General features: G+C 45.7%; 1 protein-coding gene and 1 non-coding gene across 6 annotated transcripts in view; one reads left to right on the top strand and one right to left on the bottom strand.

The window, feature by feature from the left end:
* The window catches only part of LOC131813851 (ral guanine nucleotide dissociation stimulator-like), a 225,468-nt gene that overhangs the window by 1,705 nt on the left and 200,924 nt on the right, over window positions 1–22,839 (bottom strand). For 2 of the 5 annotated variants that reach the window (XM_059144365.1, XM_059144364.1), the window contains exons 2-6: window positions 3,951–4,068; window positions 3,478–3,535; window positions 2,972–3,079; window positions 1,161–1,354; window positions 515–574 (exon numbers count right to left, since the gene is read on the bottom strand). In XM_059144365.1, the coding sequence (XP_059000348.1) occupies window positions 515–574; window positions 1,161–1,354; window positions 2,972–3,079; window positions 3,478–3,535; window positions 3,951–4,027 (497 nt within the window). In that variant the 5' untranslated portion in view covers window positions 4,028–4,068. Of the gene's footprint in view, window positions 1–514; window positions 575–1,160; window positions 1,355–2,971; window positions 3,080–3,477; window positions 3,536–3,950; window positions 4,069–4,458; window positions 5,038–6,309; window positions 6,457–7,510; window positions 7,648–12,767; window positions 12,843–22,839 lie in introns of all 5 variants that reach the window. The other 3 variants (XM_059144361.1, XM_059144362.1, XM_059144363.1) reach the window with 3 other exon arrangements.
* On the top strand, window positions 7,487–7,650 carry LOC131814234 (U1 spliceosomal RNA). Its single transcript, XR_009347222.1, has one exon. It is a non-coding gene; the product is annotated as a U1 spliceosomal RNA (small nuclear RNA).

The following is a 22,839-nucleotide window of genomic DNA, read 5'->3' on the forward strand; positions in this document are numbered from 1 at the left end:
CTGTCTCTAGCCAAGCCTTCCCAGGACCCTCCCCATACCTCCACCGTTACCTCCTCTGCCCAGTCACTAGGTGCCATGAGAGTGGGTCTGTTTCCACTGACACTCACCTCCCACAGGGTGTGGGATGCCTGCTGCTCCCTGGGCTCTACTGGGTCACCACTCTCCCTGAGCCCCCTCTGAGCACCGAGTGCAGGTGCCAACAGACTGCTGTGCGATGCTTCCTAAATCCTGCATTCTGGGTCCCAGAATTGGGGCAGAGAGAGGGCTGGGAGGGGGCAGGGATGGAGCATGACCCACTCAGGGGTTGAAGCTGTCCTCCATGCCCCTCTGCTCACACACCTACCCCAGCTCCCCAGGGCACCTTCCCAGTTTCCAGTAGAAGCTCTCAGACCTTTACCGTAAAGCAGGAATCACAGAGGTGTGCGTGAAGGTCCAGTAGCCCCTCGAACTCACAGTACCCTTACTGCCCTGCTGGAGAGGGAAGGCCCTCCTGGAGCAGCCAAAGCTTACTCACATGTTGCGCTGGTCCTGGGGTCCGCCGACCTCGTCATACGTGGAGTAAACACATCCGAATCTAGAGGAGGCCAGGGGGCATCACATGAGATGTCTGTGGATGTTGGCTCTCACCGCCTGACCCTCGACTAGCCTGCAGCCCTGGGGTGCTCTCTGTTCTGTGCAGGGATCCCATTCAGCTCCGAGACAATCGCCTCCACCTACTGGGGCTTCCTGAATGCTTGCTGAATGAAAGGGCCCCAACCAGCCCATCACCGACATCTGAGTTGCCCTGGCCCCTGCTCACCCTCAGGGTTGCCTGCTCTGGATTCACCCACACACAGTCCCCAGAAGGAATCTCAGATCTCCCTTTCAGTGGCAAAGGAGCCCAGCTCAAGATCACAGTGAGAGTCAGGAATGAGGCAGAGGTTTCATCATGAGGGGCACGGGAATGTTCAAAGAGCATGCCCACAGGCCCAACAACAGACTTCTCCACTGGCGCAGGCTACCAAGTGTTCTTTCCCTACAAGACCCCACTGAATCCCTATAATACCTCTGCCCCAGTTAGGAGCAAGGGAAGCTTGGGGAAGCTTGGGGTCCTGCCAAGTCTCACAACCAGGCATTGGCCAAATCCCACGGAGCAGTTAGGGGCAGGGGAGGGTGCTCACCTTGCAAAGAGGAGGCCCAGCACCTCCTGGGTGGTAGCAAGGGTGCGATGTATTTCGAGAAACATGTGAACATAGTTTAGATCTTCTTTTATGACGGCAGCCACCAGGTAATCTATTATGGCCTCCAATGAACTGGCACGAGTGTTCCATAGTATCAAGGTCTTATTCCTCTTCCTGGTTGAGCCATTTTCCCCCTGAGGTGAATCAGAGGAGACATGAGTCAGTGCTGTGGCCACCAGGAGGGTTGGGGCTTGGAGGGCAGAATGAGCCCCCAGATCTCAGGAACTTCTACAAGAGGTGGGACAAGAGAGCCCAGAGTCCGAAAAAGAATCGGGTGACTCAGTGTCTCATTGGGTTCAGCCTAAGACTCTTGGTTTTGCTTCAGGTCATGCTCTCCCTGTCCTGAGGCTGCGTTCCTCGTAGGGCTGTGTCCATAGGGCAGTGTCTGCTTGAGGATTCTGTCTCTCCCTCTGCTTCTCCCCACTCTCCCCCTGCCTCCCTCTCAATCCATCAATCAACCAATCAATTAAGAACCCTTTAAAGAAGGGGTGTCTGGGTGGCTCAATGGGTTAAAGCCTCTGCCTTTGGCTTAGGTCATGATCTCAGGGTCCTGGGATCGAGCCCCGCATCGGGCTCTCTACTCGGTGGGGAGCCTACTTCCCCTCTCTGTCTCAGCCTGCCTCTCTGCCTACTTGTGATCTCTGTCTGTCAAATAAAGAAATAAAATTCAAAGAAAGAAAGAGAGAAAGAAAGAAAGAAAGAAAGAAACCTTAAAGGTAAAGAGAAAATGTTCTTGGTATCCATACAAAGAATTGAAGAAAATGATGTCTGAACTTGCTAGTATCTCAGGTCCTTTTGTGAGCGGAGTATTGGTAGCACGTCCCTGCATGAGTGGCATGGATCCTGTGATTTCTGATGACATAGCCCCATTGTTTTTATTTTTTTGAAAGATTTTTTATTTATTTTTTTTGACAGAGAGAGAGAGGTCACAAGTAGGCAGAGAGGCAGCCAGAGAGAGAGGGGGAAGCAGACTCCCCGCTGAACAGAGACCCCCCCCCCCCACAACGTGGGCCTCGATCCCAGGATCGTGAGACCATGACCTGAGCTGCAGGCAGAGGCTGAACCCCCTGAGCCACCCCGGCACCCAACATATCTCATTCTTGAGATGAGAACACAGACGTTTTAGGTGAGAGGGCTTAGGATAGGAGGGCACGGAGGCTGTAGGATGCAGCACTGTCCATTAGCCACAGAAGGGGATTATATCCAGTCCTGCCCCTGTAAAGGGCTAGATGCCGGTGATAAATGACTGGCCTTCTGGACTGCCATGCAGGGCAGTGAGGCCCCTGATCCTCACCCTAGGGGCCCCAAAGATGTGTTCCATCAAAACAAAAGCACAGAGCAAGAGACAGAGTACCATGGGCCCCATGTCCCTTTGGATCAGAATCTCCCAACTCACTCTTGCAAATGATCATTTGCAAGATTTGTATAACCTGAGGAAGGACTGTTGGGCCAATGGAGACACCTGGGAGCATGAGTTAGGAAAATGCCTAGGCCAGGGCAAAAGGAGTCTAGATCAACGGGATGAGACCTGGTCTAAAGTCTCTTTAATGATACTCCTATAATTATATGGACAATGGCAGTGCTTCTGTCCAAGGCATGGGCAGGACCATGAGGGCCAGTTTGGGGAAGAGATGGGGTGCAGATTCACGGGAGTACAGGACTCTAGGAGGCCAGGCTGGCTTCTCGGAAGTGGGGCCCTTGGTGCGGCATGGGCGCCCCAGGGGTTGGGTCTCCCCAGCACCTGCACTCACCCTGAGCCAGCGCCAGACTCTGTTGTCCCTGTGCGGCTTCTTGTCTTTTGGGGAAGGAGAGCAGCGGATGTCAACATTCAGCTCCTGCACCATGTCCTCTGGAGCGTTCTGTAAAGACAGTGCCCGGCAGCCAGGCAGGAGACCTTAGAGCCCTGTCTGGAGGCGTTTGCTAGTCTTTAGACCAAGGGCGCTCCATTCCAGACACACCACAGCCCCGGTGGCAGAGCCCTCCCCCAAGGAGAGAAACGTGGCCCAGCTTCAGGGCCTTGGATGTGCTCTGGCACAGCTAAGAGGCACCTCAGGAATCCCCGGTGCACCCAGCCCACCATGACATTGGTGTGAACAAGAAGGGATCACCAGGGTATCCACTGTGCTCACCCTCCTCCAGCCCATGGGCGGGAACCCCCACATATCCCTCCTCCCCTCAAAGTCCAGAGGAAGGAATGGGGCTTCCCTAGGACGGTTCAGAGGGGTGGGCATCGCCTAGTCTCCTCAGTAGTAAGTACCTTATGGCGTCTCCCTCGAAACATCCTGAGGCATCGCGGGGGTGGTTTCAGCCAACTTCTGCAGCATGGGAACAAGTCATTTTCCTGGGGGTTCTGGTACCCAGAGCCCCGGGATGTACGTAGACAGGACGAAAACATCTTTCTGTGTCAGACGTTTCTGTCCAAATAGCCCTGATACCGGACTAGAGTGTGGGTCCTGGTTGCAGGGGTTACAAGTTGTGGGCCTTTGTGATCCAGGCAGTGACATCACTGCCTGTGATCCCCTACCGGGGCCCACTCCTGGTTGGACCCCTACACAAACAGTGCTCCCGTCTGCCATCTCCTCTTCCCCCTTCTGCATGCAAGGACACATCTCATCTGTACACAGTGACCCCAACACACCCCTCGGAACAGGCCCCCAGGGAAGGTCTGGGAGAAGCTAGGTCCCCAGCTTGCAAACACACCTGGTTTCAGACACAAGTCTCTATACTTACCTGGTTTGGACCTTAGATAAGCCGTTGTGCCTGACAGGGATGGTCCCTTCTCTGCAAAATACGGATGATTCCAGCATGTCTTTCTATCAGATGTCCACAGGCATAGGTTGGATAATAGCTATGATGTTAGAGGAGTGCTGTCACAGGTAGGAAATACCTCCCACCCAATTTCCTCCCTCCTATCAACTTCTTGGAATCTGCTACTAATCAGATCCCACCCCACAGTCCCTCCTGGGGTGTGTGTGTTTGTGTGCACAAGCACACTCGCTCCTGTGTGCACACATGTGTTCATCAGTGCTCATATTCTGGAGTCCCAGAAGACGACAGCCCCACCTACAAAGGGCTGGGTAGTAGCTTTTCAAGAACTTAGGCTTTGAATTTTCAATGAAATCCCTTAGTAAGGGACTGACCTTGGCCCTTGGCCCTTGGCCCTTGGCCCTTGGCCCTTGGGTGGGAACAAGTTATGCGGATGATAGGGCTATGGATACATCCAAGGGGAGGCACCTACCTGAAGGAGCCTACTGCAAAGTTTCCATCGACAGCCAGGTGCATGATTGAAACACTTAGGTGTCTACCCCTGTCTGGGACAATCCTGGCTTAAAAGTGTTCAAGGGGTGAAGTGGGGTGATATCCCAGGGGTGACAGCATGATCTCAGGATCCCGGTGGTCCCCAGAAGACCAGGTGGGGCCCGAATGCTTCAGAGTTCCCAGACATCAGTTAGGGAAAATGGCTGAAAACCATGAAGCTATGTCCTGGCTTTCTACTCTGTAAAGCCCTGTACTCCGAATCACAGCATAGTTGGGTGATCACTTTCCTGGGAGAGGTCCAGAAGAAGCAGGAGCTTGGTGAGACCTCTGACACCTCGCAGGTCTGGTGTTGGTCTGTGTCACTGGAATCCATAGAACCTGGAGTGGGTGGTTCCCACCTCCTGGGTGGCTCTGCTGGTTAAGCAACTGCTTTCAGCTCAGGTCATGATCCCGGATTCCTGGGATCGAATCCCACATAGGGCTTCAGCTCCATGGGGAGTCTGCTTCTCCATCTGACCTTCTCCGCTCTCATGCACTCCCTCACTCAAATAAATAAAATCTTTAAAAATAAAACAAAACAAAACAATTGGAATTGGAACTCAGTCACGCGCCTACGATAAAAATGCCTCGTCCCTGGCAGGGTGAACGCAGAGTTCTGACAGAATCCGAGGAGATAAGACCGGTGGAACGTTTTTTTCTGTGCGGGCTCACTGAAGAGCTGGGTGTGAATTTTCAGCTCCACGGTAGGGAGCAGGGTGCGGTGACAGTCACCTCAGCCATTGGTGCTGCAAGCCTTCAGGGAGTAAAACAGCGGCACTTGCTGGAACCCAGGGCCCGTCTCTGCTGCTTGGGCCAGCTGCAGTTGCACCAGGGGAAGTCCCCCTGAGGATCAGGGCAAGAGCCCCTCCCCTAGAAGGCCATCACGAACAGCTCACCCCTCTCAAGTTCACTGATCAGAGAGGGCTGCAAAGCTGCAGAGCTCAGGGAAATCACTAGGTAGCATTCTTTGTATTTTTATTTTGTAGGCTTTTGTTTATTTTTTTCAGGTTTTTCTTACTTTCATCTCCTTTTAAAGAATTCTTATTTGAAAGAGAATGTGTGGGGGGGTGTGGTTGGGCAGAGGCAGAGAATCTTTTTTATTTCTTTATCTTTTTAAGATTTTATTTATTTATTTGACAGAGAGAGATCACAAGCAGGCAGAGAGGCAGGCAGAGAGAGAGAGCGGAGGAAGCAGGCTCCCCGCTGAGCAGAGAGCCCGACGCGGGACTCGATCCCAGGACCCTGAGATCATGACCCGAGCCGAAGGCAGCGGCCTAACCCACTGAGCCACCCAGGCGCCCCAGCGGCAGAGAATCTTCAAGCAGACCCCCTGCTGAGCACAGAGTCCAACTCAGGGCAGGATCCCAGGACTCAAAAGATCAAGACCTGAGCTGAAACTCAACAACTGAGCCACCCAGGCTCCCCTCCAAGAGTAGCCTTAAGTCAGAAGAAATTAAAATTAGATCAATCCTAAATATGCATGAATTTTTAAAAAGAGTAGGAGAAGGAAGAGAAAGAAGAAAGCCAAGAGCAGCGAGAGAGTAGTCAAGGAGTAATATGAATTTTACTAAAGTGTGGCATGAGACAAAACTAGAAAGAAAGAAAGAAAGAAAGAAAGAAAGAAAGAAAGAAAGAAAGAACGAACTTTATTAGTAGTATCTCTGTGGTATGACCAAATGTGCTTTGTTTTTATAATACATACTTGACAAAATGTCTTCCTATTATTTAAAGCATGCATGAATTATTTCAATTTTAGTTTTAATATTTAAAGAAAGGGTGTTATATAATTTACTTTCTCAAATGTCTTAGGACTTCTGGCAGGAATCCTCCTCAACCACGCTGCATCGCCAAAGGTCTTGGAGGTGATCCTTGACTGTGTTCTCGAACATGAACCAGTAATAGTCGACATTCCTGCATCGTGTTTGTTTCTGTTATTGTCCTTGCCACAGTGAAAAGTACTTATTAATTTTCTTATGTACATATTAAGTGTCTCTTTCTGTCTCACTTATCAACTCCAAAAGGGCAATCACCTTTTCTGTTTTATTCACCAATATATAATCAATTGCCTAGCACAATGACACATGAGGTAGGAACTCAATAAATACCTTTGAATGAATAAATATATAAACCAAGAAAGTGAAATCCTATCACAGAGTTTGGAAGTGTAATCGAAGTGTAATCGAAAATGTATAAATGCAAATAAAAATTGATTCATTGGAGCAAATGGTTGCCAATTTGTCATCACAAAATGGGCCATTAGTGTCCAGATTGTTTTTTTTTTACTGCTTTCTCATTACTATTTTTCACTAAGATTTGCTATTCCCAAAACATAGCCGTATCATCTGGGAAAAGAATAAACAGTTGTTTCTGATGTAGTGTAAACTCGTGAACCAGCACGAAGGTGAGGCAATTGATGCCCCCAGAGCACACGATGTCAGGAGACACTCACGCCTAGGTTTGCGCAGGCCTCATCCATGAACCTTCATGACCCTGAGCGAGTGCCTCCTTAAATTTTGTACCCTAGGGGCCTCCCTTGTCCCATTCTGGCATCTCTGTTAGTTTATCTATTATTTGTTCTTTCTATAAACTTGTCCTTGGAAGAGAAAAGAGTGCATGTCCAGGCTATGTCAGCTTGCCAACAGCAGGTTCATGAATGTCCTTCTTTTCATACACAGATTTCTTTCCCATCTCTTGACTGCCTGCCAGACCCACAGAACAAAACCTCCAGGTTGGTTAGGGTGATCTCCTTCCTTTCCTCCAGTCCCATACTGCTCTTTGGGACCAAACTGACTGGCTGCACTAAACATTTTTGTTATCCAACCTTAGCTGGTGTGTAATGAGACTTGTTACTCTGCTCTTCATCACTCTGTGCAGGCCAGAGTTTACCAATGAGGTGCTGGGTCTCAGTGCATAGACCCCTTTCTGTGCCTTCAACATACTTTATGTTAACTACTTCCCAACATTTAAAATTGCCAATTTTACAGGGGAGATACCATGATCATGAAGGTGGTTTTCCCAGGGCAAGGCTTATCCATTGCACTCCGGATGTGCTGACCCCTGCGATTTCCCCAAATGTGGGAAACTCGACTGCATAATTTGTGGTAGTGGGGGACTGCGTTCGCGCTTTTCCCTGAAAAAAATAAAATAAAATAAAATAAAATTGCCAATTTTACATGAAAATGCAGATGTACAAAATCTCAAAAATGGAAAAAAAACACATTTTTCAAAAGATTTTCTTTTCTTAATTTTAGGACAGAGAGGATGTGCACGTGCATGAGTTGGAGGAGGGGCAGAGGCAGAGGGAGAGGAACAGACACCTAAACAGACCCCATGCTAAGCAGGGAACCCTACATAAAGCTTAATCTCACCACCCAATCATGACCTTAGCCAAAACCAAGAGTTGGTGCTTAATCAACAGAGCTGCCCAGGTGCCCCATACAACACATTAAAAAAAAAAAGAAAATCTAACAAGATTTTTCTCAGTGTCTGTTTGTTAGGAAAAAATTTCCATGCCCCTCACAAATTAGAGAACTGGTTTAACATACATCTCCTGGAGACTTTCTTAACTTGGTTTGCTGACCTTCTTCGGGATGGGTTCTAGCAATTTGCTTCCACACAGCCTCTTTCCTTGCTGAATATGCATCAGCAAATACCTCCTTGTACATTAACACTATTCCTCAAATACTTTCTCTCTATCTATACACAGGATATGGACTGTATATCTGACTTTGTTTGGACGGATCGGGCCATGGAACTAGTTCTAGCAATGAGTGACGAGTAGAAATTTTATGTTTCTTATGGCTGAGCATTTAATTGTTAGTGCGAGCCTTTAGAGATCTCATTTTCCCTCTTTAGTGACAGGGAACATGGAAGGTAAATGAAGCTTTCCAGCCTGTGTTCCACAGTGGCTTTAATGAACAGAATTCCCTGTCATTTTGCAATGGACATGTAGTAAGACCAAGAAATAAACTTTTGGGGACACTTGGCTGGCTGAGTCAGTTAAGCCACTGCCTTCGGCTCACGTCATGATTCCAGGGTCCTGGGATTGAGTTCTGCACTGGGCTCCTTGCTCAGTGGGGAGCCTGCTTCTCCCTCTGCCTGCTATTCCCCCTACTTGTGTTTTCTTTCTCTCTCTCTGACAAATAAATAAAATATTAAAAAGAAAGAAAGAAAGAAAGAAACTTTTGTTGGAACTGTTTGTTGTCACCACAAAACCTAGTCTATCTTGACTGATAGGATGCTCTTGGTCACATCTATAGTTTTGTTTCACCTTTCAGATTTAATCAAGCCCAATGTTTTAAGAAAATCAAAGGCAATTATGTCACAGATTGCCTTCTCAGAGTTCTAAGATCTGAGCAACAGAGAGAAAAAATAGCACCTGATGCAGCTATGTGGATGAGAAATGAATTTATAAAATTGACTTTCTGTTCCAGAATGTTCTTTGCAATGATCATTGTTTTTCCTTTCGTAGAATATTAGGCAATTGTGTTAAACATGAAAATACACTCAGAGGTTTTTGTTTGTATTGTGTAAGTGATTTTCAGTATCATTATTAGGATTTTATAGAAATACTTTTGTAATATGTGTGGTTCCTATATTTCTTCATGGAATTTTATTAAAATCCAGTTTTTCCCAAAGAAACACATTTCTATTTAATGATGCAAATCAATGGAAAAATAAGATGTGACACTCCAAAATTCACTTTACGTGTCACTGTTAAAGGCATATATCTATTCCAAATGAGGAGATGCAATTCTAGTTCACATAGCCTCAGAAGTAATTAGATACTTCAACTAGTAGTAATAATGCTACAACTATTCACGGGCGAAGATCAACAAACCCAGTCACACCTAGTTGAGGTGCTTTGGAATCAGAGGCAGAAGAGGGAGCAAGATTACGTGGGTCCCTGTTCTCTCTGCAGCCTTCAGAGGAAGGCCTGCTGGACAGGGGGCTAAGAATGGACTTGACCATAGGGTTGGGTTCCTTCATAGAGGTTGGATTCCAATGCCCTGGGAGGGAACATGGACAGCAGCCTTTCTCAAGGACTCCAGTGCCAAGCAGAGCAAGCTTGGGTGCCAGATATTCAGAGGACTGCTGGTTCCTGAGGAACTTGGGGGCCCCAGTGCAACTGAAAATTGACAGTGGGTGCAGCTTAACCCATTGGGAGAGGTGTAGCCACGAAAGGACACTCATGCAACAACCTGACTGCCCATACCCACACTGCCATGTCGTAGGCACCCATCACAGGCTAGCCAAAAATCTAGGTGCTTTATACTTGCTAGCTCTTACCTTCACTATCACCCTTTAAGATGGATATAATTATTTCTAATTTTACAGATGAGGAGAATGAGGCTCCAGGGAAGTTAGGTTACTTATCTAAAGTTAGCTGACTTGTAAATGGCAGAATCAGGATTTAAACCAGGTTGTGCTCTTTTCCTCTGTGTTTATTTATATGATATGATATTACCTGATACGATATTAAATAAATACAATAGGAAAATGGCTACTGAAAATACAAATCACAGTATTTTAAAGATACATAACTTCTTAAATAATCACTATATTGATCAAACTACATCTTCAAAATGGACCCTCCCTTCCTCTAGCCAAGACACCAACAATGATGACACCTCTATTGATTTTTGCTAAAGAGTGGCACTTGAAACATTGGAGAGAACCCGGTGCTTGCCAGAAGTCAAGGCCTTGCACCGGTTCTGAAAAGATCTAAAAAATTTGAGAATGTGGAGTTGGTGGTTGTGGTGGTGGTGGTGGTGTGTGTGTGTGTGTTTATGTGTGTGTGTGTGTTGTAAGGAGGGATTGCCAGAATTGGGATTACAGTGAATAGTGAATGGTCTTGACTACTTTGGGGCATGAGATAACTCCAAATCCAAGGGTTCCCTCAGAAAATCCAGGGCCATTCAGATGGCCTTAAATATTTTGAAACGAGGGAGTGTACCCAAGATAAAGAGAGAAATCACTGGAAGCTCCTGTACTGACCTGTCAGGTCTCCTAAGACACTTGCAGCCAGTAACTACCCATAGTGAATTCTGAACTCCCTCAGAATTCAGGGGTGCAAGGTGAGGTTTAGTGACCTCTAAGAGCTGAGGCTCCAGCCAGGTGGGACATCTCCCCCACCCACCACAGGCAACTGTGTTCTTTAGAAAAGAGCAAGGGGCAGGAGCTCTAGACACCTGTTAACTACAGCCTGTTCTTCTCACGCCTCAGAACTCCATACATAAGAAAAATAAACTGGGTCATCGCTGCTGGTGTAGGGACTTTGAATCAGGTTTTAGGGGAAAAAGATGGGCTTTAATGTAGCAGGATGATCTGTCATCATTTTCTGGAAGCTAATTATAAGCCCGAAACCAGAACATTGCCGATTTTGGAATCTCCTCAGAGGATAACAGAAAGCTGACAAAGGCTAGCTTTCAGCTTTACTTTTGGTAAATGGTCCAACATGCTGTGGCCTATATTCCTCAGCTATAAAATAAGAATATACGACGACTTGTTTGAAACTGGGCCACAATAACATATTGAAAGGTGTCATATAAACACGGAGCTGTAGAATCATGGACTCTCAGAAGGCTGACAAGAGCATTTGGTTCACCCTCCATTTACAGATAAGCACATGCTTATGTGGTCCAAGCAGAGGAGGGGCTATTCTCATTTTATAGTGCTTCCAAGAAGAATTCACACTGCCGTTAGTCTATTTTGAAAGTCCACATCTTAAGAAATGCCTCCCGATGCTGTCTTAATTTCCACAGATTGCATCCCTTGAACGACCTCTTCTAGCGTCGTTGGGCATCCCTGGTACCCTTGTTGGACTCACTGTGCTGAGTTGGGATATCCCTCTTGTTGCTGCCCCAGGTAGGGGCCATGCCTCTGAGGCAGGAGGTCAACATCTCTGGAGAGAAGAGGTAATCCCAAGATCTTCAGCAGGAAAGAAGAACATGGAGGGTGGGGAGACAGCTCTGGCTCTCGGGGCCACAATCCCTCAGGAATAGACCTCGAAGCCTCTACAGATACTTAACGGACTCCCAGAAGGTAAGGGTTATCCAAAGGTCTCTCCCATGGGGGCAGTCCAGGAGCTAGGTCAAGAGGTGTCCATGCGAAGGACCTCAGGACAAACAGGTGATGGCTTTATGTCATAAACCAGACTATCAGTGTATATTGCTAAGTGTGCTTTATTGTCCCAAGACTTTACTCCAGATCCCCCGGGGCAAGAATTTTCTTTTCTCTTCTCCTAGAAGGGAGATTTGTGGAAATGTTGGGCTGCACTGTATCATAGCATTTCTTCTGTGAGAATATTGGCTGTTTTCCCCATTGATCATGCCGGCGCAGATGCTTCCTTGTCCTTCTCTAAGCTCTTCATTCACTCAACAAGCATTTCATGAGCACTTACAATGGGCTAAGTGTTGAGAATCTAGCTGTGAGCACAATACACCTGGTATCTGTCCTCAGGGAGGGTACAGTGGACAGAGATCAGACTCCCCCGCTCCTGAGACTGGGATCCTCCTATCTCTTCACTGCCCCTCCTCACATTCCACTCCGCCCTCCGACTGGGACACTAGCTTACTGACCAGGGTAAAGTATCCTCTCCCTGGAGATTTCCTGTTGCCTACACCAGGACCTTCTCATTGTATGTGCTCTCTTCGTATCTCTGAATGCTGGGGGACTCCCAGGAAGACAACCCTGCACTTGCTAGGTGATGTTCGGAAAGTACATGGTTCATTCAGCAAGTACCAGACTGTTAGCCAGCTGTGTGGATGCTGGGCTGCTTCTGGACCAGGAATTAATTGCCCCCGTCAAGACTGGCCGGTTTCAAGACAGTCCTAATTGACGAGGGAAGCTCACTTGGCTGCTATGAAACTAGCCAGATGCCCACTGCCGTGCCCTCAACAATAAGTCACGTTCAATTCCAACTCGCCAGATGCCCACTGCCATGCGCTCAACAATGAGTCATGGTCAAACCCCGGATGTTAATGAAATCACAAATCTGGATGACGCTCTTGACACCTTGAACGTGAATGCTAAGATAAAGGGCCTTGGTAATAGGACTGGCCTTTCTGGAACACCACTAAGCCCTCACCAGTCAGGTTCCAGCTGCCAAAACAGGGACCTCATAACCGGCTTGCTGTCACTCCAACCCCAGAGCTTAGCATCATCTGGCAGGGGCGGCATGAGAGTTAAACAGATGACATGGGATAAAACAAGGCAGGATATTTCAGAGGCAGATAATTTACAGGTTACCTGTGCACGTTTTGCCTTTTGACTTCTCCCTCTTCCCCCCTGCCCCGACTTTGCCACTGCTGCCAGGCTGGTTTCCTAGAAGGGAGCAAGAAAACAATTTTATTTTCTAGGAGCACCCCTGGTAAGTGTTTAGAAAAAGTTCAAAGTTAAAAATTGCCTAAATGAGGTTTGGGAACAACCTCTTTAATGATAATGACCCATATTTTCCTGGTTGAATTCCTCGAAAGCCCTCTGCCTGTGTGAATACAGCCCTGGACAGGTGGGAGCGGACGGCAGGCAGAGGCTTTAGGAACTCCCGCTCCATAGAGTATCCTATGATGTATGGTGGGTGTATTCCCAGAAACCGCCCCCCACCGCCTCCCGCAAATGTTGTGATACAGTTATCTCATGGAAGAGAAAAAGTACCGGGGAAATCAAGCTACCTGACTAGGAAAGCTGGTGGTTTTCTTTCCTTTGATCTGTTTCTTAGGAAAAAAAATTCTTAAAAAAAAAATCCCAGAACATCCAGTACAATAAGCCTGATTAACTATAGTATTACACGCTCACTAACTAGCCTCAGGCAAAGTAGCAGCCTTGAGCCCGAGACTTTCTCTCAGAACCTCTCCAATCCCAGCATCTGTTGTGCTTGCTGTCACCTCCAGGGTAACTTCAGCATTTCACCTCCTCGGGTTCTGAACCAGTCCCTCCCACGCGGAGCTCGAGGCAGCTGGTAGAGTGCAAGCCAGGGTACGAGGAGCAACATTATTTCAGATGGAACAAGTGTCTGATGGAAAGTTTACACAATTGCAGCCGGTCCTGGACAATCTACCTGATCGTTTCACCCCCAGCCAGGTGGGTGTTCCAGAAGCAAGTAGTGCTTTACAAGAGAACAGCGCGATGGCATGAAATTGCATCTCCTGATTCGATTCCCCCCTAAGCATCACTTGCTCATCCCACCAGTGACGGTGGACAGACCCGGTGGTGCCTCCCACCCCACTTTCAGCTTAGTCACCCCAAGTGATTTATATAGGCGAGACCACCCTTGTCTCCAGATAAAATAAGGAAGGGAATCTGAAGGGTGTTGCGGTGTCCTCTGCTCGCTGCCACACCCCTTCCTGTTCCTTCTCCCTTCCGTCTAATGAATTGTTTGTCTTTCCTTTCCTCCCACTCAAAAATGCTCATGCTTATGTGTGGGGATTTTTGTTTTGTTTGGTTTTGTTGTTGTTGTTGTTGTTGTTGTTGTTTTTATAGTTTCCAATAGAAACCATACTCATTTTCCAGGACATTTCTCCAAATTTTTTTTGCACTAAGGCCTGACTTTTTAATAGAGTCAGAAGTGGTTCTCGTGTTAAAAACAGAGGTTTCTGGTTTTCATGGGCATTCAAAGCTAAATTCTTCACTAGATCTTAATGAGATTCTGAATCATAGTTTTAATTTTGCTTGTTTAACCACTTGTGTTGTTTTGTTACTGCTCTAAGAGTTTTCAAATACGTCCAAAGGAGGGTAACCAGAAACAGTCCATGTAAGAGACAGTTCATGTAGGAGACAGAGTAAGTCAAGCAGAGACTATCTGAACCAAATAGCAAATAGCACTGAAGAGCCAGTCAAAAGTGCGGCTCTAGGGGTGTGTGGGTGACTCAGTTGGCTAAGCAACCCCCTCTTGATTTCTGCTCAGGTCCTGATCACAGGGTCTTGGGATTGGTCTCAGGCTCTGTGGGGAGTAGGCTTGGGATTCTCTCTCTACCTCCCCCTCTGCCCCTCACCCTGCTCACAACAAACAAACAAACAGTAAATAAAGGTTTTTTTAAGTGTGGCTACAACAAATTATTAAAATTTTTAAGAAACGAAATTAGATAATCTGAACTCTGTTGTAGGTATATCGGTCATGGATACGAAAATGTGCTTAAAATGCATAGAAAGGGAGCCTGGGGATTTGCTCAGGAGTAACTGACACTAGTAAGAGATTGGGAGCCAGTGTGGGGGCAGGAACTAAAAGGGAGTCATGGTTCTCTAAAAAATAAAAATAAAAATACCACATGGTCCAGTAATTGCACTACAGGGTATTTACCCCCAAAAGACAAAAATACTAGTTCAAAAACATGTACGTCCCCCTATGCTTATGACAGCATTATTTACAATAGCCACAATGTGGGAGCAACCTAAATGTCCACTGATAGATGAACGGATAAAGAAGAAGTCATACATTAAGTGGTATATATCAGCCATTTAAAAAATGAAATCTTGCCATTTACAACAACAGTGACGGACCGAGAGGGCATTATGCTAAGTGAAATAAGTCAGACAGAGAACGAGAAATACCATACGATTTTATTTATGTATGGCATCTAAAGAGCAAAACAAGTGAACAAACTAAAAAAGCAGGAAGAGACCCATAAATATAGAGAATAAACTGGTGGTTGTCTCCACGGTGGCGGTGTGGGGGTGGGAGGGAGGGCAAAATCATTGAAGGGGAGCGGGAGATACAGGCATCTAGTTACGGTGGGAGTAAGTCATGAGCACGAAAGGTACAACATAGGGAATGGAGTCAACCATACTGTCATAGTGTTGTATGGGGACAGATGGGACCTCTGCCTATGGTGAGCATGGTGTAATGTCCATTGAATCCCTATGTTGAACTAACATATCACTCTGTGTCAACTGTACATCAGTAAAAAAGACGAAGAGGAAATGAAAAGGAGGGCACCTGCACACAGAGGCAGGCACAGAGGGAGGACCAGGGAAGACACAGAACAAGCCTTCTAGAAGCCAGGAAAAGCTGAGGTCACTGAAGCCAGGAGAGAAACAAGGAGATTGTCCCCCACAGCCCTCGGAAGGAACCGATCCAGCCATCCCCTTGATCCCAGACTACGGCTACCAAAGTGGGAAGACTTCTGTTGTTTAAGCTGGAAGAAAATAAGGTGGCGGGGAAGTGAGTGAGATGTGACTTGGATTACTGCTATGTCACTGGATCTGCCCTAAGAAAAATGCGATACTCATGTAATCCACGTGCGTACACATGCTGACACACATCGGCAAACATGGATACATATGTGTATAAAAGAGAACAGTAACCTTAAACTTTATTATACTTCTGCAAAAGTCCTATAGTAGTATAATCACCCCTAGAGGCTCAAAATTCTTATTATGCTGAAGCTTGTGGGCTTCAGAAGGCTTTGTCTTTCCTTATTGCAATGGTTCTCAGCCTTGGATGCTCGCTAGAATCAATAGGGACATTCAAATCTCGATGCCACCGCCATATCCTAGACTAATGAAGTCAGAATCTCTGCAAGGGAAACTGGCTCCAGCTTTTGTTAAAGCTCCCCAGGAGATTTCAATATGTGACCAAAGTTGAGAACAAGTTTTACTCTGTAACCCCTCAAAGGGAGGGTCTATGTCTGCTTTGTCTTTATGTTCTCACAGACCTAAGTTAGTGACTTACATCAATATAATGAGGAGATCCGGAGCCTCCAATATTCTCAGAGGGAGAAAAAAAGTCCTAATAACCAGAAGTTAGTAATGCGTTAGGACTAACGCACGCAGATTAATAAGTCCTAACACCGTTTCTCCCTCTGTCCCTCCCTCCCCACTTGTCCTCTCTCTTGCTCTTGCCCTCTCTTGGAAAAACAAACAAACAAACAAATAAATAAAAATATGCAGTGGAATATTACTGATTTACATCAGTGTGGATGAAACTGGAGGAAATTATGCTCAGTGAAATAAGTCAAACAGAGAAAGACAATTATCATACGGTTTCACTTATTTGTGGCACATAAGGAATAGCATGGAGGACATTAGGAGAAGGAAGGGAAAAATGAAAAGGGGGAAATCAGAGGGAAGATGAACTAGGAGAGACTATGGGATCTGAGAAACAAACCAAGGGTTTTAGAGGGGAGGGGGTGGGGGGATGGGTCGGCCCGGTGATGGGTATTAAGGAGGGCACGGATTGCAAGGAGCACTGGATGTTATACGCAAACAATGAATCATGGAACACTGCATCAGAAACCCATGTCAAATAAATAAATAAATTCTTTAAAAAAAAAAAAAAAAAGAAACCCATGACGTACTGTATGGTGACTAACATAACATAATAAAAAAAAATTATAACAGCAAACAAACAGATAAGTAAAAGCTTAAAATAAAGCAAAAAACCTTAAGTGTCTGCCTTCAGCTCAGGTCATGATCTCAGGGTCCTAAGATCAAGACACGTATCGGGCTCCCTGCTGAACGGGGAGTCTGCTTCTCCCCCTGCCCCTCCCCCCAACTTGTGTGCTCTCTCATTCTCGCTGTCTCTTGCAAAAATAAATAAATAAAATTATGAGTTCCAACAGACAGCATCATGCCCTTTTGATGCCTTCAGGATCTGCGTCTTTTCACACACACGCGCGCACACACACACACACACACACACACACACACATCTGTATACACACAGTCCTTTGCTGGGTATCTCCTCAGAGCCTGAGAATTTGGTGGTGGCGGCGGCGGGTGGGGGGGATTCTTTGGTCAGGTAATATCCCAATAGAGCAAGGTGAAAGCCGCCAACCAGCTGTGTCTCTCACTGATGTCAAAGAAAAGATTGTAAATGGATTTCTAAGTCACTGTTGAGCAGAAGGTCTCTTTGGAAGGACCCCTCAGCTTCCTCATGACTGCTTCCCAAAACGGATTACATTACTCCTGAGACATTGCCCAATCTTATTTGGGACAGTGAGTTCCTCGGGACATAGCAATAAGTCCTTCTGAAAAGAGAATTTGGAAATTTGAAGTTCTTCAGATATATTTGGGGTTTTTTCTTGAAAATGGTGCCAAAGGTTTCCTCTACTCCTGGCACAGCTGGTGTTGATGGTTGTGGTGGCTTCGTCTAAAATTTTGTGCTTTAAATGTTATGATCCTTGGGCGTATCAAACCTGTTATAAAGTTCGTACTGGGGGCAGAGGGTCCATATTAATTAAGCAGTTGGGATTACCCACATTTGATATGGTCCTCTGAACAGCTCAGGTGGTTATATTAAGTGCTTAGCTGTTGATCTCTTGAAGACAAGATTTCAGCGACAGAATTTCTGGTGTTTGAGTAGATTATAATTCCATTAGAAATACCCCTGTAATATATTAGTAAGGTACTTTTAAAAATAATCTACATAGCATTCTATCTTGTGTCTTTCTTTAATTGGTATGAGATCGATGCAGCATTATTTAAGTTCAAATATCTTGAGGTGTTTTTTTTTAATCCCATTAAGCGATAGCTTCACAACAGATTTTGTGAAATCCTATTACTCACAGAACCTCTAAAATCAATGTTCCTATGTATTTTAAAAATCAAAAAACTTCTACTTATTTGAAAAAGTGATTGCATTTTACATCACTTAGGGGCATGTATATTTTATGCGTTTATAATTCCAAATATAGAATAAATAATTCTATTAAATCCCAGTATTTTGGAGAAAAACAACATTAGTCAGCTCTATAAATTATGGCATGATACGTCGGATTGTTCCCTCTGTAACAGTGTAAGAGTTGCAAACTTTTCATCAAGACAGGAACAGAGAGAGAGAGAGAAATTCAGATGGGGGAAAACTATGACCTCTTTGGCATGTCTCTTTTCAGGATGACATTTCAGAGCCCATCTCTGCTGGGCTGGTGTCTGCCCATCTGGCCACACAGTCGGGTTTGTTTTTGTCAGCTCTAGCCCCGATCCGCGTCATGCAATGCACACATTTCCTACTTCATTCATCAGTCGCTCTGTCATTCATGGTCAGAGTGGTCTCTCTCACAGTGATGGCTTATGGAAGTTGTGCTACGCCACGCCTTCCTTTCCCTCCTGCTTCTCTCCTTTGAAGTCCAGCCCACTGGCCCCTCCCTCCCTCCACTGCTTGCTTTCTCTGGCTTCAGAAATCCTGGGACAGACTGAACGGGAATTTGCACCAGAGTCCCAGGATAGGAGAAGCACCTGTGCCCAAGGATAGGTTAGGTTAGCACCACGGTCACCAACATACACCTGGGTTGCCTCCTTAAGTGCTTAGTCTCTAACGTGCTTCCTTCAATAAAGACACCATTCAACAAACACTGGAAAAGTACATGAAGGAAGAATAAGCCAGCAGCGAATTGTGACTTTGTGTTCATGGGCACATTTAAGAGTGTCTGAACAGCCCCAATTCTCTGTTGGCTCTGAAAGTTCAGGCAGTTCCTCTTCCTGTGGCCTTACTTCTCCAGGGGACTGAAAAGATCCAAGGTAGGGATCAGTCCCTCCCCCTGGGACAGAAATTTCACATATGGTACCTCTGTTCATTCTCAACATGACTCTCCCTTCAGAGAAAAGAACCAAGGCTCAAAGGGGTTCAATCCACCCAGCAAGCAAGTGGCAGAGCCAGGACTCAGCCCAGAGCCGCCTGGTTCCAAAGTCCATGTCCCTCCCTCCCGCCACCCACGTCACTAGAGAGGGGAATGCAGTGTGTCTGTGCCAGCCTCGTACCTACACATTACGTGAAGGTTGGGATGATAAGGAGCCCGACAATGAATGACCAGTACCATTACAACACTTTGCATTGTCGTCTTGGATGCTTTTATTACATATCCAAAAAGACAATTCATCAGGCAGAATTGTATTTGTTCAGTATTTCACTTTCAGTTCCGGCTTGTTTCCTTCCTTCCTGCCTTTACTTGTGTCCTTCTCGCCTTCCTTCCTTCCCTCCCTCCCGCCCGCCCTGCCTCCTGCCTTCTTTCCTTCCCGCACCATCACATTGTCCCGGACTGTAACTAAGGGTAAAGCAATTAGGCTTTACTCTGCCTGTTTAGGAGATGCAGTCCCTGGTTCCTTACAGAGAAGTCTTCTTCAAGACAACCGGGTGGCTCAGTCAGCTATGTGTCTGTGTTCAACTCAGGTCATGATCCCAGGGTCCTGGGATGGAGCCTCACATCAGGTTCCCTGCTCAGTGGGGAGCCTGCTTCCTCCTCTCTCTCTCTCTGCCTGCCTCTCTGCCTACTTGTGATTTCTCTCTGTCAAATAAATAAATTCCTGGTTTTTTTTTTTAAAAAAAATCTTCTTGGGCGCCTGGGTGGCTCAGTGGTTAAGCCGCTGCCTTTGGCTCAGGTCATGATCTCACGGTCCTGGGATCGATTCCCGCATCGGGCTCTCTGCTCAGCAGGGAGCCTGCTTCCTCCTCTCTCTCTCTCTGCCTGCCTCTCTGCCTACTTGTGATTTCTCTCTGTCAAATAAATAAAATCTTTTAAAAAAAAAATCTTCTTTACTAAAGAATGACAGCTTCCAAAGATAGAAAAAATGGTAGAATTAGGAAGTCACCATTTTGCAACTCCCCATGGAAAAACTGATTCAGGTAAGAGCCATCAATGAATGCTACAAGCATTGGGTAGAAGATTGTGGGGAGTAGGATCTTTGGACATTACCAAAGTATCACCCCACTGGTGACTTGCCAATTTTAAGAGAACAATATACTATCACAAAGGCCAGTATTGGTGGCTGACAACTCAACCAAGGATGAAAACTCAATAGTATGCACACCCTGGTGTTGTACCCCCGACTCGAAGCAGCAGGAAGTATCCAGTATCACCGAGAGTATTTGTTCCTGATATGTTTAACCTGCACTTAACCAAGGTTTTAGACCTAACTTCCAGTGTATAGGAAAGTCGATAGCTAGAATGTGGAGGTAATGACACTACAGGGAAACATTAGACTTGTGGGACATTTGACAAGACAAACTGGCCTCGTCTCTCCAGAAAATCAATCTGATCATGGAAAGCAGATCAATGCTTGCCTGGAACAAGGAGCAGAGGGGATATGACTGCAGAGAGGCACAAAGGATCTTTCTGGGCCAACAGAAATCTGCATTTAGATTGTTTTTTATTTGATTTGATGGGACAGTTACATCAGTGCATACAGTTGTCAAAATTAATGAACCAAGTTCACTTACAGCTGAATTTCTAAGGTCAAGTTAAGCATTGATGCAGATGATTTTTAAAACAAAAACAAATTATCAGTGTCACAGAAAAAAGTGAAGCCATGGGTTGTCTTTATTGTCTTGACACAGTATTTAAATTGTCTAAAGACCCATTACAACCAGATATAATAAGAGAAGTTCAGCTAGATCTGGGCTTGAAGAAAAAGGGGACAGCTAAGAAAGACATTTTGGGGATAATGCAGAGAATTGAGGCAAACTGGATGCTAGATCATCCTGAGAAATTTAAAAACTTTTTCTTCTGCTTTCTGGTGGGGTAATGTTCTTATTGTTAGAAGATACTTGTTGAATTATTTAGAAGAGAAGGGTCATTAATTGCTATACTAGAAGCTATATGAGGACATGTAGAAAGAGAAAGCAAAGACAGCATAAAGTTATCAATGGTTTAATTCTGCAGACAGAATTCACTGATATTTATTATGCTAGGCTTTCAACACTTCTGTCCTTCTGAAATGTCCAAGAATAAAAATGTGGAAAACAGTGACTGCCATGTGAGTGGTGATGGCTCTTCTGGTTTGGAGGCAGTCTTCAGAGAGTCTTCTGGCCTTTGGTGAGATTATCTCTTATGGTAAGGAGCCACCCCTTTCCATGGCTACTCCTTCAGGGGACAGGACACGTGCATGTCCCTAGAGAGGCCTTTGTATCCTACTCTGTGACCTAAAGGGCTTCGGGCTCCGCCCACCATCCTTCACTTCTCCCCACCACGATGCTGTTGAGCAAATACACGTGAACGGTTCTGTTAACAGCTGGAATAAATATTGCACCTCGACTAAAAAGAAAAGATAAGTTAACTCCTGGAATCTCTCCATGAGAGAAGAGACGATAGAAGAATATATATCAAAAAGCTTTAAACACTTGCTTAAAGTTGAATGGAAACATACGTAATATGTACTTTGAAGGTAGGAGTTCTCTTTCAACGTCAACTAAATGAGGTCACTAGGGCTCTGGGTGTGGAAGATCAGACTTATTTAATGTGAGGATGTCTAGGATGTTATTGAGCTAAGGGAAGTGATCAAATTCTCCTCCTCTGGAAGGTCTAGCTCAAACTGCTTCTCTTGTAGAAAATCGTTCCAAACTAATCCAACCCAGAACAATCACTCCCTCTCCCACGTTCCGCCTGTTCCTGCTATCTGTTTCAGCCTGTCTGATCCTAAGTCACCTGCTAGATTATTTAAAAATAGCTCACATTTTCACATCTTCTCCCCCGAAAGCCAGGATAGGGTTTGATGGGGATGCCGAGCCCTGATTCTCCCGATATGTCTGTCTTCACCAGCACATACCCACCCATACTGTAAGTGCTTGGACAGCAGGGGCCAGGGCTAAGCCCCTTTGTGTTCCCAGTGCCCTGTACAGGGTCTGGTCCATAAATGCTTGAAAAATGAACAAGGGCTTTCCTCCTATCCCTACTGTACAGTCCAGAACATAGGGCAAGGCATGGGGGAGCTTCTTATAGAATGAATCAAAGTTACCTGGAATCGGGACATTTGAGTGATAAAGTCTCTCTTTCTCTGTCTGTCTCCCTCTCTCTCTCTATCTGAATCTCTCTCTTTTGATTACATGCACATGCATTTTCTTTCTCACCATTGGAATCCAGACACCACGCTGGCAAGAATCCCAGGATTAGAGTAAGGAGTAGAGGAAAGCCATGTCCACTATCCCCTGTAAAAATCCCTGACCCATAGAATATGTGAGCATTATAAATTTTTTTTCTATGACATTGCATTCTGGCAAGATAGGTTACATAGTCACACTAAATGGAACATTCTCTTTGCTCCTGATCCTTCTCTACATCTCATCTAAACAAGGAAGTAGTACCCTAGGTAGGATTGTCAAATTAAATGCGATGTCCCATTAAATCTGAATTTCAGAAAAATAATAAGTGATTCTTCTGGCATAAGTATGTCCCCAGTATTTCATGTAACATATCCTTTAAAAATATTTATTGTAGGTGCCTCCTTAGCACAGTAGGCAGTGCATCAGTCTCATAAAACTATTTGTTTATCTGAAGTTCAAATTCAGTTGGCACTCCTTTATTTTTATTTGCTAATTCGAGGAACACTTACCTTGAGTCTCCACCCTGGACCTTTTCTCTACCCACACATACTACTTAGGGGAGTCAACCCAGTC

Source organism: Mustela lutreola, chromosome 13 (genome assembly GCF_030435805.1).
Source record: "Mustela lutreola isolate mMusLut2 chromosome 13, mMusLut2.pri, whole genome shotgun sequence".
In the NCBI taxonomy this organism is placed as follows: Eukaryota; Metazoa; Chordata; class Mammalia; order Carnivora; family Mustelidae; genus Mustela; species Mustela lutreola.